The 26,660-nt window shown below is 44.0% G+C and overlaps 2 protein-coding genes across 3 annotated transcripts; one reads left to right on the top strand and one right to left on the bottom strand.

Moving 5' to 3' along the window:
• Positions 1-568: 568 nt before the first annotated feature.
• Positions 569-26,660, bottom strand: allc (allantoicase). 2 transcript variants are annotated; one of them, XM_080744017.1, is made up of 11 exons: positions 26,441-26,660; positions 21,119-21,169; positions 19,963-20,050; positions 18,895-19,014; positions 14,623-14,702; positions 13,870-14,002; positions 11,715-11,870; positions 9,373-9,446; positions 9,066-9,174; positions 2,894-3,012; positions 569-815 (listed from the first exon to the last, which is right to left on the bottom strand). In XM_080744017.1, the coding sequence occupies exons 1-11, from the start codon at positions 26,528-26,530 to the stop codon at positions 663-665; spliced, it is 1,173 nt and encodes a 390-aa protein (XP_080600143.1). In that variant the 5' UTR covers positions 26,531-26,660; the 3' UTR covers positions 569-662. The 2 variants fall into 2 exon arrangements, with proteins under 2 accessions (XP_080600143.1, XP_080600144.1); XM_080744018.1 differs by lacking the exon at positions 18,895-19,014.
• On the top strand, positions 15,676-17,618 carry LOC308300208 (nuclear factor 7, ovary-like). Its single transcript, XM_080744015.1, has one exon. It carries the CDS (start codon positions 16,151-16,153, stop codon positions 17,588-17,590), a length of 1,440 nt encoding a protein of 479 aa, XP_080600141.1. The 5' UTR covers positions 15,676-16,150; the 3' UTR covers positions 17,591-17,618.

Below are 26,660 nucleotides of genomic sequence, written 5' to 3'. Positions count from 1 at the left end.
GTTGTCCCGCTTTTCCCAATGGCCAGCATGTCCCTGACTTATATGTATATTCCAAAGGTGAAATTTGCCTTTGTGATTTTGAAGGATAAACAGTTACCTCAAGAACAGATACTAATTAATGTAAAATCAAATTATATGCATATATTGTTGAAACACTTTATAACCCTTTTACAGTATCATTTTCTTGTCTTTCTTTTTTTGTAATAGTTACTGCACTTTCTGGGCATTATAGTGCAAGTGATACTCTTTGCTTTACGTGCTTTATGCCATTGCCCTTTTAAATTTGACCTATACATTATGTGGAAATGGAGCCAAACAGAACCCTTGCATCTACTATGAATAAAAGGAAATGGCAGTTTGGAGAGGAATGCATCATTATATTTGTGATTTAGGCCTAAGATAGCAAGCAAATCTACAAGATCAAAACGCGCCAAGGTCTGCAACGCTTTGTGAGCGCGTAGATCTGCTATGTCCAGCGTGCAATGCGGTCATAATATGGGACACGAAAAGGGCATTACTCCCAAATCAGATTAATCAAATTAAACAAATAAAAATAACATTACGAAGATGAATTTAATATTTTAATATTGTCACAACAATGTCACATATTAAACATCTTTTCAGAGGTTAGCGACCCCACAGCTGACCCCTCCGTCAGGAGGTCAAAGGTTAGAGGTCATGGAGAGGGCAGGGCGACCCCACAGCCGCAGTCTGCTGACCCCTCCGTCAGGCGCGATGACCAAGCGGACGTGACTGACAGGCTGCTTCACCACAAGCTCCTCCCATGAGTACATGTGTCTGTGGTGGGGGCGGAGCTACAGAAGAGAGGAGGGAAGGAAAGATGGATGGTAGGTAGGTACTAGGTAGGCAGATAATGCTTTTTATTTTTTCAACAAGGGTTCATATTTTAGATTGTAATTAGAGTAAAGAAAAGATGAGTGTTAAAATGTTTTCATTTACTGCTTTCTATCGTTTTATCCATTTCAGAGAGTTTGATTTCAGTGGGTGGGGAAATGCTCTATTATTTACAGCAACACTGCCCCCATAAGTCACACCTAACCATGAAAGGAAACCATGGGGTGCATTGAGTCTAGAAAGACATATTTAGCCACTTATGTTCAGTGTTTCTGTATCTCTGTTTGTGTTGTGAGTGTGTGTTTATGCCTGTGGCCAATCAGAGAGTCCAAACCTTTGACCAATGAGGGACAAGCATTCTTGGCGACGTCACCATCAACCTGATATAAATAACAAGGTGCATGCTGGCACCTCGGCAGAGTGCCAACATGCCCAGTTGCCCACCCACGTACATACAATACAGACAGCAGCGATAGCAGTACATGCGCACTCTGCTGCCGCACAAGTAGGCCATACATGGCCATGAGTTCTCGAGGCGCAAGTTGGCACCTCGACAAAGTTCATAGTTATTCATATATCAGCGCGCAAGTGTTTGTGGTGACGTCACTAAGATCGCTGCTCCCTCATTGGCTGAAGCATGGGTCTTCAACAGGGGGTTTGAGGACCCCTAGGAGGTCCTCAAAATTACCACAGGGGGTGCTCCAAATCTTTGAGTGATAGAAACTTTTTTCTCTTTTTTTATATTAACCACTTGAACCCTAGCGTTCATATTCTGAGAACTCTAGCCAAAAATAGCAGATCTACAAGCTCACAACGCCTCGCGCTGCGAGGCGTTGTGAGCTTGTAGATCGTCTATTTTCGGCAAAGAGCTTTGGTAGAGGGGAAAAAGAGCACACTAAGAGTGAAAGGTCAAGTTTATTGCGACCATAGGTCGCACTTTACTATCAAAACCACCACAAAGTGTAAGTAACTCCCTCCGTCTGTCTGTCAGTCTGTCTGTCACACCTCACACGTCACACTTTTTCCCTGCTTATATCTCCGCAACCATTGCCCCGATCCATGCCAAATTTTGCACACACGTTCCTTGGCTGCCAAACTACAACCTCCAAGGACCCCCGGAGCTCCAGGGACCCCCAGGTCCCTGGGGGACCCCCAGATGTAAAAAATGACCAAATGCGCAAACATGACCAAATGACCACCCCAACGGGGCTGCTCACGGGGAATTCCCGGGGACCACCGACTCCTGGTGCTCCAGAACGGATGCAAAAGTGGTGGCGCCCCCAGTGGAGGACCCCCTACACTGCAGCTCACATAAAATGCCGTAACTCCGGCTAGGAGCGACCGGGACAGCCGGGGCCGGTACCTATTCGTCCGCCTTGCCGGCGCGGAGACCCCACCCCTCATTTCTCACATGGCCCTCTTCTAGCGCCACCATGAGGCCGATTCTTGCAAAACACATTTTTGGACACTGCTCCTACAATTTTCGCCCTAAAATCACGCAAATCGGTACACAGTATGTCTACACTCATCCCATCAACATGAATCTGTCCCATATAGCGCCACCTCCAGGCCGATTTTAAAAACACATTTTTGGACACTGCTCCTACAGATTTTGCCCTAAAATCACGAAAATCACTACACAGTATGTCTACACTCATGTCATCAACATGGATCAGGAAGATTTTGGCAAAACACATTTTTGCCCTATTTGTGGAGATAAGTGACCTACGGTCGCTTATCTCCCGATTAGGGAGCCTTACTGGTTAAGTATTGACGGTTCAAGTGGTTAAATATCTGAAAACACAAATTGACATGAATCCAAAATACACTGATGATCGTGCTCTCAAACAATGAAACTATATGGAATCTATGAACAGGTTGTGGGGGTCCCTGCTTCATCTCTCTCTCAACTAAGGGTCCTTGACCTGAAAACGTTGACGACCCCTGGGCTAGCACCGATCACAGTACTTGCACGCTCTGCTGGCGCAAGTAATAAAATCGCTTCCTAAAGGTGGGGAGTCTTATAGACTCTGTGTACCTTCTGAGGAGGCAGGAGCACCTGCCATTTCCCACAATCCCATCTGTTCCTGACACAGTCCACTTCCTCTTCTGGAGTCAGGGAGCAGGCCTCCAACCGACACGAGTCCGGGAAGTTACCTGTACGCGCATACACGCATACACACACGCACGCACGCACGCACGCACGCACGCACGCACGCACGCACGCACGCACGCACACACACACACACACACACACACACACACACACACACACACACACACACACACACACACACACACACACACACACATTGGTTTTGGGGACATTGAATCATACGTTCCTTTCATGCCTATTCCTATTACATAGCAATCGGAGATTGATTCTATAAAGCATTCTGGAGATTGTGATTTGTTCGTCCGTCTGCGCAAGACTATAGCATTACCCTGACCTCATGAAACTCAAATCTAGTCCACCGTTTGACATGCTGACATCCAAACAACTCCTTTCAGGTCCAATAGCTGTCCCCGAATGAGGTTTTCCAATCTACAGAGTGCCAGGAAAACACACGCACGCGCACGCTCCCTCACTACAATAGCGAAGGTTAAGATGTCATCGGGTGTTCATTTGATCCGAGGGGCCCCGGGGCTTTGGATGAAAAGCCGACAGGATGCAGCCGTTACATTAGCCCTGAGGCAACACAGGACGCACTGACACGATTCCATCAGACGCTGTAGTGTCTTGTGGTTGAGCGTAAGTCGATAGTCGGAAACAAGCGGTGACTTTGAAGTGCCAAACACTGTCACGCTGGGTGACTGCTGACATGCCATACTCACTGCTTCTTAACACCAGACCAACCAAACAATTACCTTTAAAGAGGTGGTGCCATAGTTTTGTACTTTTTCTGGTTTTCATGTGTCTAGGAGTTTCACAGTACTTCATTAGACCCCCTGGTGTGGTTGTTATGAGCAATTATGTATTCCCTTTGTATTTGAGTTTTTTTTCCTGGAGTCTGACACCTTGTGGGTCAAAAGTGCTGATCCAAAAACAGTGATTAAATGACATCATATAATCATCCCCTCCCCTTTTACCATTCACCCAACACTGTGGGTGTGGCTAACTTAAGCTGGGTCACCAGTTCACCACCCACCATGACAACCAGGCATTCTTAATGGACTGGTGGGTGTGGCCACATAAAAAACACATTTTAACTCTTTCTGTACACGTTTTGGGAAAAGATCTTCCTCCTAATATAATCATAATATCTGATAATCATGTTTTAGGGGGGTAAAAAAATCATGGCACCCCATCTTTAAGGCTAGTTAAAACTAAAGGTCACACAGGTCCTTGGTTCTCAATCTTTTTTTTTTTTCTTTTTCAAGGATCCAACAGTTTTCAGGACGGCTCCGTTCAGTGGAAGTACGGCTGCTATGACGCAATCTCCGTAGCGGTCCAAATTGTTAAGCAAACAGCCGTTGGTGACGGGTTCCCACCCCTTTTACTGAATTCTTTGGTTCCCATGGCGACGTGTCTATGCAGTAGACGTTGTAGCCACTACGTGGAAAGCTTCTAGCTTCTGCCGTTGTAGGGACTGCTGCGACGGTGTGCAGGTTTATCTATCGAGCGCGGATCATTTCTATTCGGTCTATTATATATATATATATATATATATATATATATATATATATATATATAATTTTATATTTTGAATTAGACTCACTCCCATTTCCAGTCCATAGACAAACCAGCAAAACGTATTTATGACCGTAGACTGACATGAGTTACCACTCTGTGGTTTTAAAATGACATACAGTATGAAATGTGGAGCTGTGTTACGGTGTGGAGTTACCGCAGATATTACCATACTGCTGGCTGGGTTAAGTTAGGTGTGGAGTTACAGCAGTTATAACCATACTACTGGCTGGGTTAAGTTAGGGTCAATGGCAGACAGTAACTGAGTAGTACATTTCCTGTACTTTACTAAATTCTTTCTTCTTTTTTTTTTGCAAGCTCATGGCTTTCACTCATCACTTACATTTCAAATGGAGATATTGCACTTTTGACCCAATTATATGAAGATAGGTTGAAAAGTGGTGAAGTCATCCTTTAAGTACAGTACTGTATAGCAGGGGTTTTCAAAGTGGGTGACGGGGCACCCTGGGGTGCCACCACAGGAGTCCAGGGGTGCCGCGAGATAATTTGATAATATTTGGAATTTATTTAGACACTTAAAAAAAGATTTAGTATCATTTTAAACTTGAAGTACAAAGTTATTTTCAGTCAGTTCTAACCAAAATGGCTATTATCTTAACATTTTCTTCGCAACATAATCACTAAAATATCATCACTGTCGGGCAGAAACCTCGTATCTCCAAGTTTCAAATGTGTACGTCTTTTGGTAAAGCAAAGCCCTGCTTCATTATACAAGACTGTCCCACAAAACTAGTGAAAACAGCCGATCTACAAGCACACAACGCCTCACGATGCGTTGTGTGCTTGTAGATCTGCTGTTTTCACTAGTTAGTACATTTTATAGATGATAAATACAAAACAAACGGTTTTGGACATACAAGGTTTCCACCCGACGACAACAATATGCTATAAATATAAGGTGCTGGGAGTGAGAATTATAATGTAGGGGTGCCTCGGATTAAAAAAATATGTATAGGGTGCCCTGAGACAAAAAAGTTTGGAAACCACTGCTGTATAGTACTGTAGTTACTGTACACCACTGCCCCAGGCCGGGGTGATGGATGACTGAACGTCTATAAAGACACAGGAGGGAACATGTCCACAAGCAGCAGCACGTGCAGCTTGTGTTACTGATGCCTGACTGCCTGTCACTCTATCTGTGTCTCCTGTTAAAAGTAGGTTCTCTGGCTGCAAGGGATGTGATCTACTAGGTCCTATACAAACACATGTCAAAGCGTAATTACCCTGGGACTGGGAGGAGCGCTTATCAGGATCTGGAGATCTGCACACATATACCTTCACCATTGTGAGAGAGCATGCGTGCGTGCGTGTGTGCGTGTGTGTGTGTGTGTGAGAGAGAGAGAGAGAGAGAGAGAGAGAGAGAGAGAGAGAGAGAGAGAGAGAGAGAGAGAGAGAGAGAGAGAGAGAAACTGGACCTGCATATCGTCGTTGTCGGGTGGAAACCTTGTATGTCCAAGACCGTTCGTTTTGTATTTATCTTTTAAAAATGAACCAAACTAGTGAAAGCAGATCTACAAGCACACAACGCCTCGCACCGTGAGGCGTTGTGTGGTGCGAGGCGTTGTGTGCTTGTAGATCGGCTGTTTTCACTACTTTTGTGCGTCAGCCTTGTATGATGAAGCAGGGCTTTACTTGGTGAAAAAAGTACACATTTGAAAATTGGAGATACGAGGTGCCCGCCAGTGACGATATTACATCTTGTGGATTTGACACTCCCACGTGAGGAAAAACAACAACCAGTTTCAATGCATGCTCGCCTCAAACCTCCTAAACGTGACCTCAGTAAGACTATGCCTGAACCTTAACTTAGTCCTAAACTTAACCTCAGTAAGACTATGCCTGAACCTAAACTTATAGTCCTAAACTTAACCTCAGTAAATACTATGCTATACTTAACCTTATTCCTTAATTAACCTCAGTAAATACTATGCTGAACCCCGAACCTTATTCCCAACCATAACTTCAGTAAAACAAATAAAAAAATAAAAGAACCGCTGGTGGCTGAGTATAGTAATGTACCGGTATAGGTATGGTATAATGCATGGTACCATATCGTCGTTGTCGGGTGGAAACCTCTCTCTCCAAGTTTCAAATTTGTACGTTCTTTCGCAAAGTAATGCCCTGCTTCATTACACAAGGCCGTCGCACAAAAGTAGTGAAAACAGAAGATCTACAAGCACACAACGCCTCGCGGTGCGATACTTTGTGAGCTTGTAGATCGTCTGTTTTCACTAGTTTAAATCATTTTTAAAATGATAAATGCAAAACGAACCGTTTTGGACATACAGGGTTTTCACCCGACAACGACGATATGGTAAACCCTCCTGGTCGCTGAATTCACTTTTAATTTGCTGAAATCACATGAAATTTGAATCCCGTGACTGCAGCGGTTTACCAGGCCAGTGGGGGCAAGTGTGTTTTGGGGCAAGGCCTTCAGGTTGCAGTTTAAATTTAAATGAGGACAGCAATGAGCTGAATGGAACCCAGCCTAAAGGGACTCTCACACACCAAGCACTGTAACTTTATATGGTTCACTGTTGTTTTCGTTATATTTGTGTTGTGAACGGTCGTCAAAACTATATTTATGGTAGTAGTTACTGTATAGAGGCCATAGGGTTCCTCATACGCGCGTGAGTACATTTTTGGATTTTGTATGGTTTATCCTGTTGTTTTAACGGGTTTCTAAGGTTTATTTCTTACCTAATTGTAACACAATATAAACTGTGCTTTTCTAGACACCATGAGCATATGTCTATATGATTTATTTACTTATTTTTGCAACAACTTGTGTGTAAAATACACTTAAGATAGAGGCTTTAGGAGCAGTTCACCACCAAATTCACCACCAGAGCTAAATAACAGACACTTTTTTGCTCCATGGAAATGTGTTGCTTGTGGTAGCTTGCAATGACTTTATGAGGTTGTTCACCCCCCGGGCGGCCAGGGGGTGCAAGTGCACCCATAGACATGGCCTATGATAGAGGCTATATGCGCATGCATAAAGGAACATTTTTCGTTTAATGCAATCACATAGGACTTTTATTTTTGGATGTATGAGCGGTCAAGGCCAGAAAGTCTCTTTTTGACACTTTATTCCCCCGTGTAACTTCCAGGTATGATGACCCTTTGTGGTGCCTGCCTGTTGTGAACGGACACTTATAGGCATGTGATGTGGATGAGAGTTATAATAGGCTACTGTATGAATTATGACTCGTGTCTCTCATAACATAACAGTCATCATAACAGATGGAGACGGTTATGATGTCAATGTGAATGGGAATATGTGGAGACATACAGTATGATGCTAATAAGGGAGAAAGATAAACAGCTAAAACATTACCTTTTAAGTGATTGGTGTAACAGCTATTTAAGTAAAACAGCAAAGTAAAATTTGTCTTTCAAAATGTATGACCTGATTCTATATGTCTTCTAAATCCTTCTTCTAAATCAGTGGTTGTGACTTTTTTCATTTCAAGGACCCCCAAAATTACATGTATTTGGCCGCGGACCCCCATCTCAAAATATGTTGTTCCAGAGACCGCCCAGAAGCAGAGATTTAAGTTGCAAAGGTTTGCTTTGAAAAAGATTTGTAAACATTTTCACAGGATTTTTAGCAGATTTACAAGCTCGGAGCTTGTAGACCTGCTATTTTTCAATAGTTAAAGCACAAAATAATTCCAGGTCTTAATGCATTAGGCCTAGAATTATTGAATGCTTTAACCAGTGAAAAATAGCAGATATACAAGCTCACAGTGCAGCACCGAGTGGCGAGTGCCGCGCTGCAAGCTTGTAGATCTGCTATTTTTGAAAAAAGTTGTGTAAATGTGTGCTAATCTTTCAATAGGCCTATATGTATTTTCAAAGCGAACGATTGTAACTCAAATTTTGCTTCTGGGGGGGGGGGGGGGGGGGGGTCCCTGGAACTAAATATTTTGAGATGGGGTCCGTGGCCAAATACATATCATTTTGGGGGTCCTTCACATGAAAAGGTTTGAGCACCACTGACATAGTAGTCTCTCAAGAACAGACTAACTGAGTTCCAGTTAAGTGAAAAGGACCTTTTCTTTGACGATGGCTGGCCAGATTGCTGACATAGAAACATAGGTTTTACAAAAAATCATAGAAGGATTCAAAAGACACTTATAGAATCGGGTCAAAATTCGTATTTTCACGATTTTTCAAAAATAGCAGATCTACAAGCTTGCAGTGAGCTTGTATATCTGCTATTTTTCAATAGTTAAAGCATAAAATAATGATACACAATAATGTGTACCCGTTCTGAATGGGTTTAAAGTGATTGGTGTAACAACTATCTATATAAAGGGCTGTCCATACTGACTCCGACCAACAAACCTTTCATCGAAAAGTGCCAGTCCAACCACAACATGACGTCACTCGCATCTTCTGAAGAACACTACCCCGAATTAGAGTTCGGAAGGCTGCACGTCTGGAAAGTCGGAAACCCTCAGACGAAAAGTTGGACGGGCCTTAACGGTACCTTTGAAGTGGTTGGTGTCCACCTCCACCAGGCTGATGACCCCTGGGTGACCCAGGCGGAACACGGCCCACTCACACCCTGGAACCTGCAGGATGCCCGACTCGTCTGCCTGAAGCACACACGCACACATTCACACACATTCACACACATTCACACACATATACACACACACACACAGGCATGCACACATGCATGCACGCACACATGCACGCAGGTTTGTATTCAACCTTTTAGGACAGCGTTGAAAATAGCCACACAAAAAGGTGGTGCGTGAGTGCGTGCATGCGTGCGTGCGTGCGTGTTAAACCTTGAGTTCTCTGGGTCTGTCCAGTCTTCTTGCGGTCTCCCATCCATCAGCCATGTTAGCTGCTCTGGACAGAACTACACGCAAACATTTTGTTTTACTTCATGATATATGGATATTAGTTGCGACCGAAGGTCGCATTATACCCTGAGAAATCTCGTAGCTTGTCTGACTGTCAGTATTATCTGACTGTCAGTATTGTCTGACTGTCAGTACAGGAAGTGATGTCACGTGATGTCAGTGAGTCACAGTGATGTGGTACAGAATGACTCATACATGGGCATAAAAAGGATGTCACGTGACATCACTTCCTGTAATGACAGTCAATAAAAGTCCATATATGGTCATTCCCAGAAAAAGAAAAAAACCTTTTATGCCCATACATGGAGATTTCTGATGTCATAAATCCCAGGCTGAAAATGAGAATGTTAGGGTACCCCCTTATGCCCATATATGGAGATCCACAGGCATCAAACCAAGGCCCTAACTCACCAAGGCCCTGCTTGGCATTACTTACGTAGGTTTTATGCCCATATATGGAGATTCCTATATTGTCAATATTAAGGGCATTATTAAGGATACTAGAAGCGTCTAGTCGGCGACCTGGCCAACTCGGGAACGATGTAAATAGGGAATGAATGCCCCGCCCTTTAATGCAAACCCCATTATACCTGTTGTCATAGGACCCGTTTTGACCATCTAGCTGTTTGCCTGTGTCCATTTATGCCCATATATGGAGATATCTGTTATCTGTCTGTCTGTCAGCGTCCATTTTATGTCCATATATGGACATCACTGCAGATATAGTTCTGGGTCCATTTTATGCCCATATGCCCATATATGGAGATATCTGTCTATTTGCGTCCATTTCATGCCCATATATGGAGATCTCTGTATCTGTCTGTCTGTGTCCCTTTATGCCCCTATATGGAGATCTTTGTGATTCTGCGTAAATTTTATGCCCATATATGCCATTTGCGTCCATTTTATGCCCATTTATGGAGATCTCTGTATCCGTCTGTCTGTGTCCCTTTATGCCCGTATATGGAGATCTTTGTGATTCTGCGTCCATTTTATGCCCATATATGCTATATATGGAGATATTCAGAGATTTTTTGTTGACTCATGTAATGTAAATAGGGAATGAATGCCCCGCCCTTTAATGCAAACCCCATTATACCTGTTTTCATAGGACCCGTTTTGACCATCTGTCTGCCTGTGTCCATTTATGCCCATATATGGAGATATCTGTATCTGTCTGTCTGTCTGTCGGCGTCCATTTTATGTCCATATATGGAGATCACTGCAGTTATAGTTCTGGGTCCATTTTATGCCCATATATGGAGATATCTGTCTATCTGCGTCCATTTTATGCCCATATATGGAGTATCTGTCTGTGCCTCCAACTGTGTTGCAGACACAGTGCCGGTTCCCCCTTTAATGCAAACCTCATTATACCTGTTGTCATAGGACCCGTTTTGAACATCTGTTTGCCTGTGTCCATTTATGCCCATATATGGAGATATCTGTATCTGTCTGTCTGCGTCCATTTTATGCCCATATATGGAGATCTTTGACCATCTGTTTGCCTCTGTCCATTTATGTCCATATATGGAGATATCTGTATCTGTCTGTCTGCAATCCATTTTATGCCCATATATGGGGGCATTCATTTTATGCCCATATGGAGAACGCGCGTGCCCGTGGGACGAACGGTTCTCGAGATACGTGGATTACCTACATACATACACACTCACAGAGATTTTTTGTTGACTCATGTGGCGTACGTGATGTCAGAGCCTTTTATGAAGTGATGTCACAATGAGTCAGAGCTTTCGCCGATTTCCTCAGAAACAGCCTGATGTCAACAATCAACCCCGCATAAGGAGATTCCGAACGTTTCGCGCCGGTTCGGGAAAACCGCGCGTCGGGTCGGGTCGAGACCCGGCACTGCACTCCGTGCCGCGGCGGGGAACGCGCGTGCCGAATCTGAAGCCGGTGGGACGAACGGTTCTCGAGATACGCGGATTACAAACACACACACACGCACGCAGAGACTTCTCGCATTTATAGATAGATTATGTTATCAATATTAAGGACATATTTGGGCATGTTTTGACATAACATAACTATCATGAAGGGGTCTCCATATATGAGTAACTGGTCCCATATACATCACTGGCCAGATGGCCAAGAATTGACACGACCCTTTAGGGCGAGGTCGCATGTCACCCTGAGGTCGCAAGTCACCCTGAGGTGTCTTACCAGTGCATTATATCCTACTTCATAATGTGATACTGTCATGTCATGTTACTAAGCCGCTCCCCCTATAGTGATGCCATTACCAATCATGTTGCGAGGATGTCCAAAGTGGGCGTCGCTGTAACCGAGGCAGACTCCCCCATTGGTCAGAGCCAGCAGGTCCACCTTCTCCTGGGAGGAGACTGTTGACCAGTCCCTCTGACCCACCCCGTACACCCTGAACCTGGACACTCCTCCATCTGCACGCACACACACACACACACACACACACACACACACACACACACACACACACACACACACACACACACACACACACACACACACACAGGGACGCATGTATCAAAACAGCATCCCGGTATCGGCAGTGGAAGCTTGTGATTGGCTGAACCGGAGGTAGGGAGTGTTCTGTTGTGTTCCCCTGAATCGCACGGAGGTGACGAAATTCAGGGGGCTGAAGATTTACTATTCTGTCCATAACGGCACATAAGTCGGTAACGGCGCTGAGTCGGTTAATGCCACCGTCGTAACGCTCGACTATGCGATGTTTCATAACATATATAATCATAAACATTCTATATTTATAAGGTCAAGTATTATATTTAATAATTGGGACTAATTAAGAACCATTATCATAGTTATAATAGGCCCACATTTACAGTAGTTTAGGCATTTTGGTTTGATAAGGTTGTGGGCAGAACAATTTGTCCTTGTTTGTTATTTGACTATTTTTACTTTAATTATAATTAAAGACACTTCATAGTGATCTAGTGATTATAATAAATAGCCTATGTCATGATTGCTAGATGAGATTGTGTTTATAATATAACGCCGGCGTGCCGCCGTCATCTCCACCGAAAACAAGCGCTCCCCCCTTGTTCCATTGTCGAAACCGGGATGCTGTTTTGATTCACGCCACAGGGACCAGGGACCTGCAGAGAATGTTTGAAAAGCAGGGGCTGAAATTTCTAAAAGGGCCTTTTGGTGAAAATATCAAAAATAGCCGACCTCCAAGCTCACAACGAGCGCTGCGACGCGTTGTGAACTTGGAGGTCGACTATTTTCAATGCTTGAAGAGATTCTACACCAGGGGTGGGCAACTTTAATGATGGCAAGGGCCACTATATTTCCACACTCACTCCACAGTGCATATTGCTAATGTCGTACTTTGTCATTCTACTATATTTCATACAAAAGAACCAAAAATAGCAGATCTACAAGCTCAAAACGCATCGCACTGCGATGCGTTTTGTGCTTGTAGATCGGCTATTTTTGCCTCTTTTGAATTGGAATCCTGATTTTTTCTTTTTTTACTTTTTTATTGGAATCCTGAAATGTAACATTTTGATTTAATGTCAAATGCATTTACTCATGTTAACTTTATGAACTTAAATACAAATACATTAGACATAAAAGAAATACATTTTAATACTACTATACCAGGCTACTAATAGGCTGAAGTAATTAAAGCGGGTCATGTTTGCACGTTTGGAATTGTAACAGCTGAAAGCAATAATATATCAGTATTCTGATATTAACCTGAGGGCCGCATTAAGTGAAGGTGTGGGCCGCATGTGGCCCCCGGGCCGCGAGTTGCCCGTGTATGGTCTACACAGAGACATTATGCAACTCGGCTGCCAACATCACAAAGCGTGTAATCCTTATAGGCTCTTATTCACTGCTGCTGCAAGGAAACAGCTTTATCTCTGAATCTACTTCCAAAAAAGCTTCGGTTGCCGAGAACCGCTTTTTTTCACTGCGAAACTGGGCCACAACGGTCGGCCGTGGTTAGGATTTATCATTTCCGTGTGAACGTAAACATACTGACCGCCATTAGAGCACTGTGAATTTTCACAACATGGACACGATCGTGGCTTCCGGGGCTCTTCAAAATGAAGCGCAAGTGAATGGCGGCACTCTGTGGGATAGTGTTTTCTGCAGGTGATTCAGTCTGAGTGTATCAAAGGGTGCGTTCGGAAATGCGCACCGGGTGTGTGCTCAGTGTAGTGAATGCCTAAACCTAACACTAATCCTAACCTTAACCTCAGTAAAACTATGCCTAAACCTAACCCTAACCCTAACCTCAGTAAAACTATGCCTAAACCTAACCCTAAACACACCCGGTGCGCACCCTTTGATACACTCGGACTGAATCACCTGCAGAAAACACTCTCCCGGCACTCTGTAGCCAAATCATTTCAACAATAATGGCATCCCAAGTGTTAATGACATACTGACCAGGGTACATGTTGAGCCGGAGGTGAGTGACCCTGTGGGGGAAGTTGACCTGGAAGTAGTTGTGACAGCTGTCAGAGTAGCCAGGCTTCAGCTCCGACACAGGAAGCACTTCTGTCCACGACTCAGACTGAAGCTGAAACACACGTCACACAGACTGTATAAGAAATACATGGGCAGAGCCACGCCATTGGTTTCTACAGACCATAAACAATGCCTATTCTTTAATGAGTGCAAATGCGCCGACCTTTCTTAGAAATGCACACAGAAATGGATTAAATGAATGCTATTGGCTGGAGGACCAAGGACGGAATTCATTTGCAACATCATTGTGATGTCAGAACAGGTCAGCTGTATTGTGATGTCATTGTGATGTCAAAATGGAGACAGACAGTCAAAAGAAAGTCAAAAATAAAGTGTAAAGTTCGTCAAATCCTCATAGACTTATTGAGCTAAAAGTGTCGCTATTTCACCAGTAGAGGTGAAATTGCGACATCTGCTGGGCCATTAATAGGAACAGCAACTTCAACCAGATCCCAGAAGTAGCTTCATTTCCAGGGAACAAAATTGCGTGTGTGTGTGTGTGTGTGTGTGTGTGTGTGTGTGTGTGTGTGTGTGTGTGTGTGTGTGTGTGTGTGTGTGCGTGCGTGCGTGTGTGCATGTGTGCATGTGTGTGCGTGCGTGCATGTCTATACTGTACTGAAAAAGTGAAGATAATGATTACGAAGGTGATGATGTCATATGTTGTGACGTTACCTTGGCAACAGCAGCAAACTGGCTGTCGTCAGCGGCCATTCCGGTCCTGTCCCCTTCCAGGGACATGTCTGGAGGGACATCTGGACAGACAGACAGACAGACAGACAGACAGACAGACAGACAGACAGACGGACAGACGGACAGACAGGACAGACAGACAGACAGACAGACAGACAGACAGAATAAGAATGGCGATGTATATCAGGATTAACCCTGCTGTGAGCTCATTCTCTTTATGATTATAAACCACTAGCTGATCGACAAGCACACAGAGCACAAGCAAAGCACTATCTGAACACAGTTATCATCCTGGGTGTCGTTGCCGAGGTTATTGCCCTGACAACACGTCATGAATGTCCCGTCCATATACCGTATGGGCTTATCTGGGCATGCACAACTGCACTTCATATAGAGGGTGGGGGAGGTAAAAGTTCATTTCACTGTTCAGTCACTCAGCTTTTTTATAAGACTGGTCTTCCCTCTCCACTCTACAGTGCGTTCATCAGTCCCTGGGTCTGCTGCTGCTAACGTCTCCACCGAGGTAAGAACACACAGTATACTTTACTTAGATGACTGACTGAATGAATGAATGAATGACTATATCTACTGAAAATAATACATGTAATAATATGAATTCAAGGGGCAGCCATAGCTGGTTGTCCCAGGGGCGATTCCAGGCCAGTGTGGTGTTCCCCAGAGCGCTCTAGAATCCAATGGCTGCTCACTGCTCCTAGTTGTTATAGGATTGGTAAATGAGTCAATGACATCACTGCTCCTAGTTGTTATAGGATGGGTAAATTACATCACTGCTCCTAGTTGTTATAGGATGTGTAAATGACATCACTGCTCCAATAGTTGTTATAGGATGGGTAAATGACATCACTGCTCCTAATTGTTATAGGATGGGTAAATGACATCACTGCTCCTAGTTGTTATAGGATGGGTTGGGTAAATGATATCACTGCTCCTATAGTTGTTATAGGATGGGTAAATGCAGAGGACGAAATTCAACTATGTATAATGTCACAAAAAACACCCTAAGGAGAGGGAGGGGACTATTCTATTCGTAGAATAGTAGAATAGAGTAGAACAGTAGAATAGTATATACTGTTCCTATGAAACAGTGTGGGCTCGCTCATGGCGTGCTAACTGTCATGTGAAGCTCAACCAATACTCCAGCTACCACTCCCAGATGTTTTTCCGACAATTTCAAATTGCACCTCATTGGCTAAGGGCCCTGCCTTTGTACTGTTGTGGCGGAACTTGATGAATAAAATAATGAAGATAACATAGTGTTGAAGTCTCATTGCACGTTATGTTTTTTGCATCACCCTCCCTTATGCGGTGGAGCGTCGCTATGATGTTGTGAAGCATAGAGCTTTAGATGCAGACACATGAGCAGACAAGCGAGTGAGAATCTTGAGTAATCCGGCACAGCTCACAATGTTTTTGTTTTCTCCTCTAGTATTACTGCTGTAACAGCCTCAGTGAACATCCCAGATCAGAAGAGTGTGTGATTGCAGACAAAATGGCTTCCCGTTTGACTCGTCTGGAAGAGGAGCTCACCTGTCCTGTGTGCCATGACATCTTTAAACACCCCATTCTGCTGTCGTGCAGCCACAGCTTCTGTAAAGACTGTCTGCAGGAAAGGTGGATGGACAGATCATCAAATGAATGCCCTGTTTGTAAAAGAAGATCCTCCAAGGACCAACCTCCTACAAACTTGGTGTTGAAAAACCTGTGTGAGAACCTCTTGGAGGAGAAACTCTTGGGCACCTCATTGGTGAGCTCAGCGGACCTCTGTGTTGAACACGGGGAGAAGCTCAGGCTCTTCTGTCTGGACGATGAACAGCTGGCGTGTCTCGTCTGTCGGGATTCAGAAAAACACGGCGGACACAAGTTCTTACCCATAGACGAAGCGTCAAGGTGTTGCACACAGAAAGTCTGGGAATTACTGAAGCCTTTAATGGAGAAACAGATGATCTTTGATAAAGTGAAAACAAATTATGACCAAACAGAAAATCACATCCAGGTTCAGGCCCAGAGCACAGAGACAAGGATAAAGGAACAGTTTAAGAACTTTCATCAGTTCCTAAAAGTGGAAGAGGAGGCCAGGATCTCTGCTCTGAGGGAGGAAGAGACACGGAAGAGTTGGGAGATGAAGAAGAGGATTGAGAAGCTGAACATAGAGAGGAAGTCCCTCTCAGATGCAATCCAAGCCACCTTTGACCAACTCAGACCCGATGACCACGTCTCGTTCCTGCAGAACTACAAGACCACGAAGGAAAGAGTCCAGCTCACCCTGCAGGACCCACAGCCAGTCCCAGGAGCACTGATAGATGAGGCCAAACATCTGGACAACCTGGCCTTCAGAGTCTGGTACAAGATGAAGGACATTGTCTCCTACACTCCTGTGATCCTGGATCCCAACACTGCTCATCCAGAACTCATCCTGTCTGATGATCTGACCAGTGTGAGATATGGAGAGACACAGCATCTTCCTGAAAATCCAGAGAGGTCTGATGGGTGGGACAGTGTCCAGGGTTCTGAGGGCTTTAGCTCAGGGATTCACAGCTGGGATGTTGAGGTTGGAGACAACAGAACCTGGGAGGTGGGTGTCATGGCAGAGTCTTACAAGGCTGGGTGTTGGGTGATAGAGCTTTGTCGAGGTAAATACACAGCAATCTACACAATGGGGTCTTATGAGGACATATCAGCAGGATTATCATCACCAGGATCTGACACTGTTCTGTCAGTGAAGCAGAAACCCCGGAGGATCAGAGTCCAGCTGGACTGGGACGGAGGAAAGCTGTCCTTCTCTGACCCTGATTCTAACACACACCTACACACCTTCACACACACTTTCACTGAGAGACTGTTTCCATGCATTGGCAATTTGGATGATGATGGTAGGTCTCTGAAGGTCTTACCAGGGAAGATTTGTGTCACCCTTGAAAACCAGTGTTAGAATGTCGACCGATGTCCAGCCAAGCCCATTGAATATATTGATCTGGGATTACAGTACTTAGAGGATATCAATAGTGATCAGAAAGGATTGGTTTATGGCAAGTTATTCATTTTTGAAGCAGTGAAAACCGCTTCCAATGAATGGCTTTGTGTGTATCACGCCCATATATGGTGATTTTAGTCCAGAATGAACAGGCTTTTTCAAAAACAGAATGTCCGTTTAATTACCATATATGGTGATCTCAGTCCAGAATGAACGGGGTTTTTCAAAAACACAATGTATGTCACCTCATGTCCATATATGGTCACTCCAGGCCAGAATGAACAGGTTTTTCCTGTCCCGTACGTGCAAAATATCAGTCCAGAATGAATAGGCTTTTTCAAAAAGCAAAATGTGTGCCCCATGTCCATATATGGTCATTTCAGTTCAGAATGAATAGGCTTTATCTGTCCTGTACGTCCAGAATATGTGTGCGGTGTCCCTCCCGGTCGGATGAATGGATACTTTGAGGATTGGTCAAGCTTCACATGATAATTTGGCCTTCAGGTTTTATCTGTCTTGTACACAGAGGAAGCAGCAAGAAACAGAAAAATGAAACAGCTGTACGACACCACCAGAAGGATGTCGGGCAAATATAGTAGGCCACAAACAAGTTGAAAAATGTAGTAGGCCACAAAGATAACAGGGCCAGATAACAGACCTGGGAAACTGAAATAATTATAGAGGGATGCAGTTGACAAAGAACTAAGAGACCAGCAAGCAGGATATTTTATATATTTTTTTAAAACCTATTATACCGGCTGTCATACCGGCTCTCCAGACAATTCTATACTAAGATTCACCGCTTCACTTCGAACCGAGGTTTGATTTTTTATTTTTGAGTGAAAAGTGATTGTTGTGACAGTTTTGAATTACAGTGGTATTATAGATAGATCGATGGAATCAGTCTGTTGATTATGATGTGATTAAATACAGTATGTTCACATAAATCAAAAGGCTCTTTATTATTGGGGTTTGATCTCCATGTTTTTCCATTTGTTGAACTTCCTGCTCCATCTTACTCATAGTATATTTGTTAATTTGTGTACTGTTATTTTATCTTGTTATATACATATCATTTCTGTTATGAATGAATCTGTGTGCTTACTGTATGAGAGAGCATGCATGTGCTTGAGTGTGTGTGTGTGTGTGTGTGTGTGTGTGTGTGTGTGTGTGCGTGCGTGCGTGTGTGCGTGCGTGCGTGCGTGCGTGCGTGCGTGCGTGCGTGCGTGCGTGCGCGCGTTTGTGCGTGCGTGTGTGTGTACCCAGACAGGCAGCCTGTACAGAGACAGAGGGAGAGTAGTTTCCTGTGAAGAAGGAAGTGTCCACATCCAAACCATGGATCAACCCTGGAACTCCAAGCTGGATGATACACCAGTCATAACCTATACACACACACACACACACACACACACACACACACACACACACACACACACACACCCACACCCACACACACACACACACACACACAGACACAGACACAGACACACACACACACACACACACACACACACACACACACACACACACGCGCGCGCGCGCGCGCAAAGTACTTAATTTTAGATTTGTAGAAATACTCTGTTAAGTCAAAGTCTGGAATTCAAAATGTAATGGAGTAATAGCACAAAAGTATTTGTATCAAAATGTATCTTAAAGTAGCAAAAAAGTACTCAGTATGCAGAATGTGCCATTTCAAGTTTTCAAATGTATACAAAATATTTTGATCTTCAAGCTTGCATTGTGAGCTTGTAGATTGTCTATTTTCAAATGGCTGAAATGTATACAGGTGTGAAGTGGTTAATACTATTATATGTCTTGTTGTAATAATATCAAAATCTACAAAGTAACTAGTTACTAACATTTTCTAATAATTGTAGTGGATTAAAAATACAATATTTGCCTCTGAGATGTTGTTGAGTAGAAGTAAAAATATTGGAAATTGGAAATACTCAAGTAAAGTAATTTATACCTCAAAACTGTAATATGTACGTGCCAGCTATGGCTGCACCCTTGAATTCATACATATGTTACTTTACACCACTGCATGTGGACATAGCTTCATGGTTAAGTCAAGAAACAGTTCAGTGCATATCTGCGTTCAATCTGTGCACAGTCTGAGGATGCAGAGAGCCTCTGTGTACCCTGAATACCTGCGGAAAAGTATGTTTTTTTTTTGTTTTTGTTTTTTTTGCAAATCAATTTCAGAGTTCTTTCTAGTTTCTCGGCTCTCTTTGAAAACGTTGCTTCTGGTGTGAAAAGCCCTATAGTTTTTCTCGACATGTCTTTTGAGCAAGGCACTGAAGTTGAAGGTTGTCTGACGTCAAACTCACCCGGTATCCTCTTCCTCCGTGTCTCCCAGCCATCCATCCACTTCCCAAACTCAGTGAACGCAGACGCAATGAACTGTGGAGGATCTCTCTGAAAAGAACACATATAAAATGTCAGGCTTAGTTCAGAATGCAGAGAATTCAGATTTGTGATTGGGGTCTGATCTTTATGACGACACTGTTATTCACAATTTTCTTTGGATTTGTTCATTCAGACCTCATCGACAACAGGAGGTCCGGGACCCTTAGGGATTCCTCAGAGTTGCTACAGGGGTCCGCCAAATCTTTGTGTGATAGGGACACATTTCTACATTAACTACTGGAACCTTTGCATCCCTATTCTAGGGGGTGACATTAGCCGGGGATAGCAGATCTACAAGTCTACAAAAAAGTCTACAAAAAAGACCAGACTAAGTACAGAGCCAAAGGTCAGGTTTATAAAAAGTATTGAGAGTGGTTAAATGACTGAAAACACACATTTAACATGAATCCAAGGGTCCCTGCTTCATCTCTCTTTCTCAGCCAAGGGGTCCATGGCCTGAAAAGCTTTGAAAACCTCTGCTGTGGAGTATAGGTCTACATCAGGTTTCAGTGTCCAGACAAAATATTTAGAAATCACACCAAGAAATGTGCTTCACATCTGATTGACAAAAATCTGTTTTCTTGTGTCGTCTTTGCTGTTTTCATCAAACCCATCTAATTCCAATCTTGATATACTGTAGGCAAGTCTTAGTTGAGCTGCAGTCTGAACAATATCTTAAAGACACTATTAGAAATATACATATTTTGGCATGTTGCAAGATAAAAGTAGGCCTAATAAATAAATACATTTTTGACCTACGCTGCCCTACAAAGGCAGCGTGCAGTAACTACGTATTCAGACACACCAACTTATTTGTGTCGCCCAAAGGTCAAGTTAGCCTTCATGATATTGGAGGATGAACAATTAGCTCAAGAACAGATCTACAATCAGTGTAATATCACTTTTATGCCTTTATCTCATTTGGCTGATCAGCTGTAACACTTTTAAAACCATTTTTTGTGAATTTTTTGTACGTAGTTACTGCACTCTGCCTTATCGGCTCTCTGGGGCAAAGAATTATATTTCACTTCATGCTCACATTGATAAAGATACATGAAGTACGGGTCAGTCTTGTACCTTGAGCAGGTTGTTGGCTGGAGCAAACCATTCATCTGTAGCGAAAACCACCTGGAATAAACAAAGACACAACACAAAATATCTTCAATGCTGTTGGTACAACATAGGTTCAGGAGGACAGACCACACCGGAGAACTATCTCTTCCCCTCTATAATCGCCTCCAATCTGGCCTACCTTTACTCCTGCCAAACTCACCTGCTTCAGATCTCACTGATAACAACTCCTCCCTTATCTCCTCCCATCAAGCCAATCAAGCGTTGTATTTATACCTGGCTGCGCCCCTCAGCATTCATGCTCAGTTTTCTCGCAATCGCAAGAACGCCAGCATACCGTACGTTAGTACAATCGCACTACAAATCTTGTCTTAATCGACACAAATTCTACTTACAATGGACGTCGACGAACCCATGGAGCTCATGGCGTCCGAGGACGAAATCATCTCTCCGACCCTTTCACCGGACCTCAGAATGCTCCTAGACAGACAGCGAGCAACACCTACCACCACCACTACAACTACAACCACCGCTTCTACCACTGCCTCCGTTCTGCCATCATCCCTCGCCCAAACCCCAGCAGAACTACACCATGGCCCGGGGACCACCCCAGCAAGAAGCCACCACTCTACACCATCTTCACACGCTTCTTCACGCCTTTCCACTCACCGCTCCACTCGCCCCTCCGCCGCCACCACTCCGTCTCCCGGGCCGCACTCCAGAACTCGCCAGCGTTCTGCCACTTCAGTCCCACCCAGGTCAGTCACTCCTTCTCTCTCCATTAACGATTGGACCGTAGCTGGCTTACAGAAAGTCCTGACAAACAACAAAGTAGTATTTCCCCGCACCACATCTAAGTCAGTTCTCTACAAACTGTACTGTACTATTGGGGCGCGCTGGACTCTGAGCTGTACTGCCGGCTCTTTGCTGGCAGAACCGCCATCGCCTGCGACCTGTGTGGCTGCCCAGCCCACCCCACCTCTGCTTGTGTCCTTGCCACCTCCCGCCCTACGCAGGGGCGGAGCTATAGGCGATGCAGCCAATGCAGCATTAGGGCCCGGGTGGGAGAGGGCCTGCCACCGCTCAGGAAACAAATAAAATAATAATAATAATAAAAAAAATAATAAAAAATGTTTTTATTTTGAAATGCCTACCGGGTTGAGAAGACACTCTTTTGCCCCTCTTGACTGATTGCCCTATCACATCAGTTGCTTGAGAACAGCTGTTTCCTACTTTTAGCGGTAGGCATGCTTCTCAGTTTACAGTTTACAGTTTAGGCATTTAGCAGACGCTTTTAATCCAAAGCGACTTACAATAAGCTTCTCTCCGCCGTTGTGGTGGAATGGAACACCCTGTCTGTTTAGCGTTTAAGTCTGTTATCGGTAGTTTTCTACAGCATGGCTCTGAAACTATTATCTGATTTCTTTTGTGGGCCCGCCACCCAATTAAAAAAGAAAAAGAATTGTAGGTTACTGAAGCAAGTAGGATATTGTTGATCAGTCTGTGACTCAGAGGAGGAGGATTAGGAACAGAATTTCCACTCAAAGGTAATTAAAACTCATTCTGTGCCAAATGCCAAAATGGCTCCAAGGTAGGTGTGCCACGATTTTGTATGTTTTTCTTTACTATGCAATGAAAAAAAATGTTTTTTTTAATGATTTTTTTCCCCACATAAACAGACACAGTTGTTGTGATTCAGTGGCAAAGAATTTTGTCAATCAGACAAATGGTTCCAGAGATAGAGCTGTTTGAATGAAAAAAAGTGTCCATCCACTAGAATGAACACACATGAACACACATTTTCTCCATCAGCTAAACGAGGGAGCGAACACACAAACAGAGAAAAGCATCTCTCTGATCTCAGGTCATTTTGACATCTTTAAAAAAAAAAAAAAAAGATTTATTTTTTTTTCTATACAAAAAACACAAAAACCGTCATTGGCACCCAGGGCTTTTGGAAAAAAAAAACGTCAACGGCACAGAATTAGCATTTTATACCAGGGGTCTTCAAAAGGGGGTCCTCAGACAAAGTTACTACAGGGGGTCCTCCAAATCTTCCAATCCTTTTTATATTAACCACTTGTACCCTATTAGTGTCCATATTATGAGAACTGTAGCCGAAAAAAAGCTCTAAGCTCGTGAGCTTGTAGATCGGCCATTTTCGGCAAAGAGGTTTGTTTTAGAGGGGAAAGGGACAAGTTTATTAGGTAATGATGGTTCAAGTGGTTAAATATCTGAAACACAAATTGACATGAATCCAAAATACACTGATGATTGTGCTGTCAAACGATTAAACTATGGAATCTCTGAAAAGGTTGTGGGGGTCCCTGCTTCATCTCTCTCTCTCAACTAGGTCCTTGGCCTGAAAACGTTGAAGACCCCTGATTTATACTGTACCTATTGTGTTCTGATGGCCGCTGGCCGCTGTAGTAGCCTACTGTATTTTATTGTGTGTGTTGGCAGCCGCTGTGCTGCGCTGTTTCTGACGAATTTTGAAGGATCGTGTGGTTGGGGGGGGGGGGGGGGGGGGGCTGTGGTGAAAACCTCGCATTAGGGCCCGGCGGGGGGTCGCTCCGCCACTGGCCCCACGGCCCCCACTTCCTTTACCCGGCCATCGTCCAATCAGGTACCACAGACCCACACACAAATCCCATCACTTTTTGCAAACTTAGCCCCCCCCCCCCCCCCCCCCCCCGCTAGGCCCAGAACCCAACATCCCACCACTTTCCCAGCCTCCTCCCAGCAGAGGGACCGTCGTGGCCGCCCCCTGCTCTTCGTCGGGTCAAAAATGATCTGCAATAATTTTAACGACAAGGGCTGTGACACATCCTCATGCAAAATGTTGCACGTCTGCTCATTTTGCAGCGGAGCCCACTCCCGTAACACATGCCCCCACAACCCCACCAAACCCTCAGGCAGTTGACTAGTAAAGCACTTAGCCACTCCCATCAACATCCCGGCCCTAGCAACAGAGCTAACTTTACATCCAGACCCCATTTTTGTCCGATTTTTCCTAGACGGCCTCAACCACGGCTTCTCCCCTGGCCTCTTCACACTCCCAGACACAAACCACACCTGCAATAACCTCCAATCCGCCCTGACAGACCCAGACATCGTCGATACCCTGATCGCCAAGGAAGTCCAGCAAGGTTTTATGATAGGCCCATTCTCCTCCCCCCATTTACCAAATTTCGCATCAGCCCAGTCGGAGTAGCCACTCGTAAGTACTCCGTCAAAAAACGCCTCATCATAGACCTCGTCTTCCCCCCACGGTTCCTCAGTCCCCAGCATAAACAGTCTCATTCCCAGCTCTGATTTTTCCCTCCATTACTCCACAGTCACCCACGCCATATCACTCATCCATCTAGCCGGCCGCCGTGCCTGGCTGGCCAAAGCCGACATTACGTCGGCTCTCAAGGTCCTCCCCCTGTTCCGGTCACACGTGTACACGCCGTGTCCTGTATCTTTTCTGACCAGTGTCACGCCTCTCACGTGGGCATGCATCGATTCAAAACAACCCCCAAATTCACACCTCGAGAACGTTTAGTGTCAGCAGGGTTGATTTAAAGGGGTACTGTCACCTAAAGGGGTACTGTCACTTTAAGAAGTCATCTTAAAATAAAGTTAAAGCTATACAGTGTAAGTTGCTCAACTAGTGGTCAGTAGCGGTATAGCAAACCACGGCCGCGTCTGCTTTTTTCGGACGTTTTTCGCTGCGGACCACGGTGTCCTCCTCGCCTCGCCGAGACGCATCTTCTGTAGAGACCTCCCGCATCCCTCTCCGATCAGGCATTCTCTACACCAGACCAGAGTAATGCTGTTGATGCTGTTGTTATGTTGAGGCAAGCTACTTCCTGAGAAGACGGTATGACACGCTGTGATTGGCCGGCAGTGTATGATTCGCGCTGTGATTGGCCGGTAGTGTATGATCTGGGAGACACGTATACGGAATGATACAGATGACGTAATTTTGCCGGGAAAAACTGTCCCGGCCACACGGGCTCAGTAGAAAACATATAAAGAAAAGGCTTTTGGGGCTGAAATGAACAGAGTGGGTGTTCTAAAACTTTAGTGATTTAATAATTTGGACAATTTTAAGATTTGTTTTATTAAAAAAGTTACATAGTATAGCTTTAATATTTTTATGATGTCATTGTGGGAATGCGCAATTATAAGCCAATCAAATTAATTGACTGTACTTAGACTACTTACTGTACTGGTCAGCTGTTGTTGGGGAGCGAGGGGCAGATTACACTGTGACATGAGCTTCAGACTGTTTCAGACTGTTTTCAAAGAAGCTCATGTCTAGGGTTGGGTATTGTCGACGATACTTTTAATGGTATCGATTCACTGACGTCGATACTATCGAGTATCGGTTCACGTAAAAACGAACGTTACCTTGTTTCGATACTTTTGAATGCACCCCTTGCCGGTCGCATCTGTAACAGTTGGGCTACTGAAAGTTTAATGAATGCTTTAGTAGGCTACACTCGTTACTGTGAAAATAGCCGAGAATAGCCTATAATGTTTATTATTATGATAATGATCCAATGTCTATAAAATAGCCCATAGAAAAAGGCAAATAATAATTATAATAATAATAATAATAATAATGAATAAAAAATATCGAAAATGGTATCGAAAAAGGTATCGTATCGATTCCCAGGTATCGAAAAAGGTATTGTATCGATTAAAAGGTGAACGATACCCATCCCTACTCATGTCACAGTGTAATCTGCCCCTCAAGCCCTTTAGGTGACAGCACACCTTTAACAAAGAGATGAACCTATGCATATCAATAGACAATCGTCTGACTGAACCTGTTGACTCCTGTAACTCCTGGAATGTAGGCACGTGGCATCATTAAAACCGCGTACCCGAATCACCATTGCAACACTGCAAATAATGTTATGTGTTTATGCAGACGGTAGTGGATATTATATTCTTTAGGTTCTAATAACATAATATTTCGTCTCTGTCGGGTGGAAACTTCATAAAGTATGTCCCAAACTTTCTCCTTTCAGGATTCAAATAAAAAAATAACAAAAGTACCGGTATCGAAAAGCTTGTGGATCTGCTACTTGTAATGCTTTTGTGTAAAGCTGTTGTGGGAAGTACGGCGTCAATTCACAAATAAAAACAAAAGGTTCAAATATGGAGATAAGAGGTTTCTGCCCGACAGCAACGCTAATAATCTTTGCTCATGAACTGTTGACCCTTATAAAAGCTCACAGAAAGCAGTCGGGAGGTCCTGACGTTTGTTGTTTGTTTTATGGCAGAAGTGTCATGTTGTTTTATGACACCAGATAACACATGATAATGACTCACCTTGCCTCCCACCGTCTCACACGCCAAGTTATTAAACTGCACAAACTCAGGTTGTCTGCTCTCCGCTTGGGCTGCTCTTCTCTCCGCCATGGTCAGCTTGTATAGCTCTTATCCAATTATAGCTCTTAACAAGGAATAATGTATGGAATTATGTATACTGTAATATGAAATGCTGTTCAATATGCTGCAGTAAATCTGCCTTAGCTGTTAGTCTGTTCTC

Source organism: Nannobrachium achirus, assembly GCF_963921795.1.
Source record: "Nannobrachium achirus genome assembly, chromosome: 16".
Taxonomy (NCBI): Eukaryota; Metazoa; Chordata; class Actinopteri; order Myctophiformes; family Myctophidae; genus Nannobrachium; species Nannobrachium achirus.
This window is presented reverse-complemented; position numbering and strand designations above follow the sequence as displayed.

Bases quoted from the DNA above. Each gene is read 5' to 3' on its own strand.
- LOC308300208 (XM_080744015.1), top strand. From the start codon at position 16,151: ATGGCTTCCCGTTTGACTCGTCTGGAAGAGGAGCTCACCTGTCCTGTG.
- allc (XM_080744017.1), bottom strand. From the start codon at position 26,530: ATGGCGGAGAGAAGAGCAGCCCAAGCGGAGAGCAGACAACCTGAGTTT. The intron at 21,170-26,440 runs GTGAGTCATTAT...TGTTTATTCCAG, and splicing joins GTGAGACGGTGGGAGGCAAG to GTGGTTTTCGCTACAGATGA. The intron at 3,013-9,065 runs GTACCGTTAAGG...ATGCGCGTACAG, and splicing joins GGACACCAACCACTTCAAAG to GTAACTTCCCGGACTCGTGT.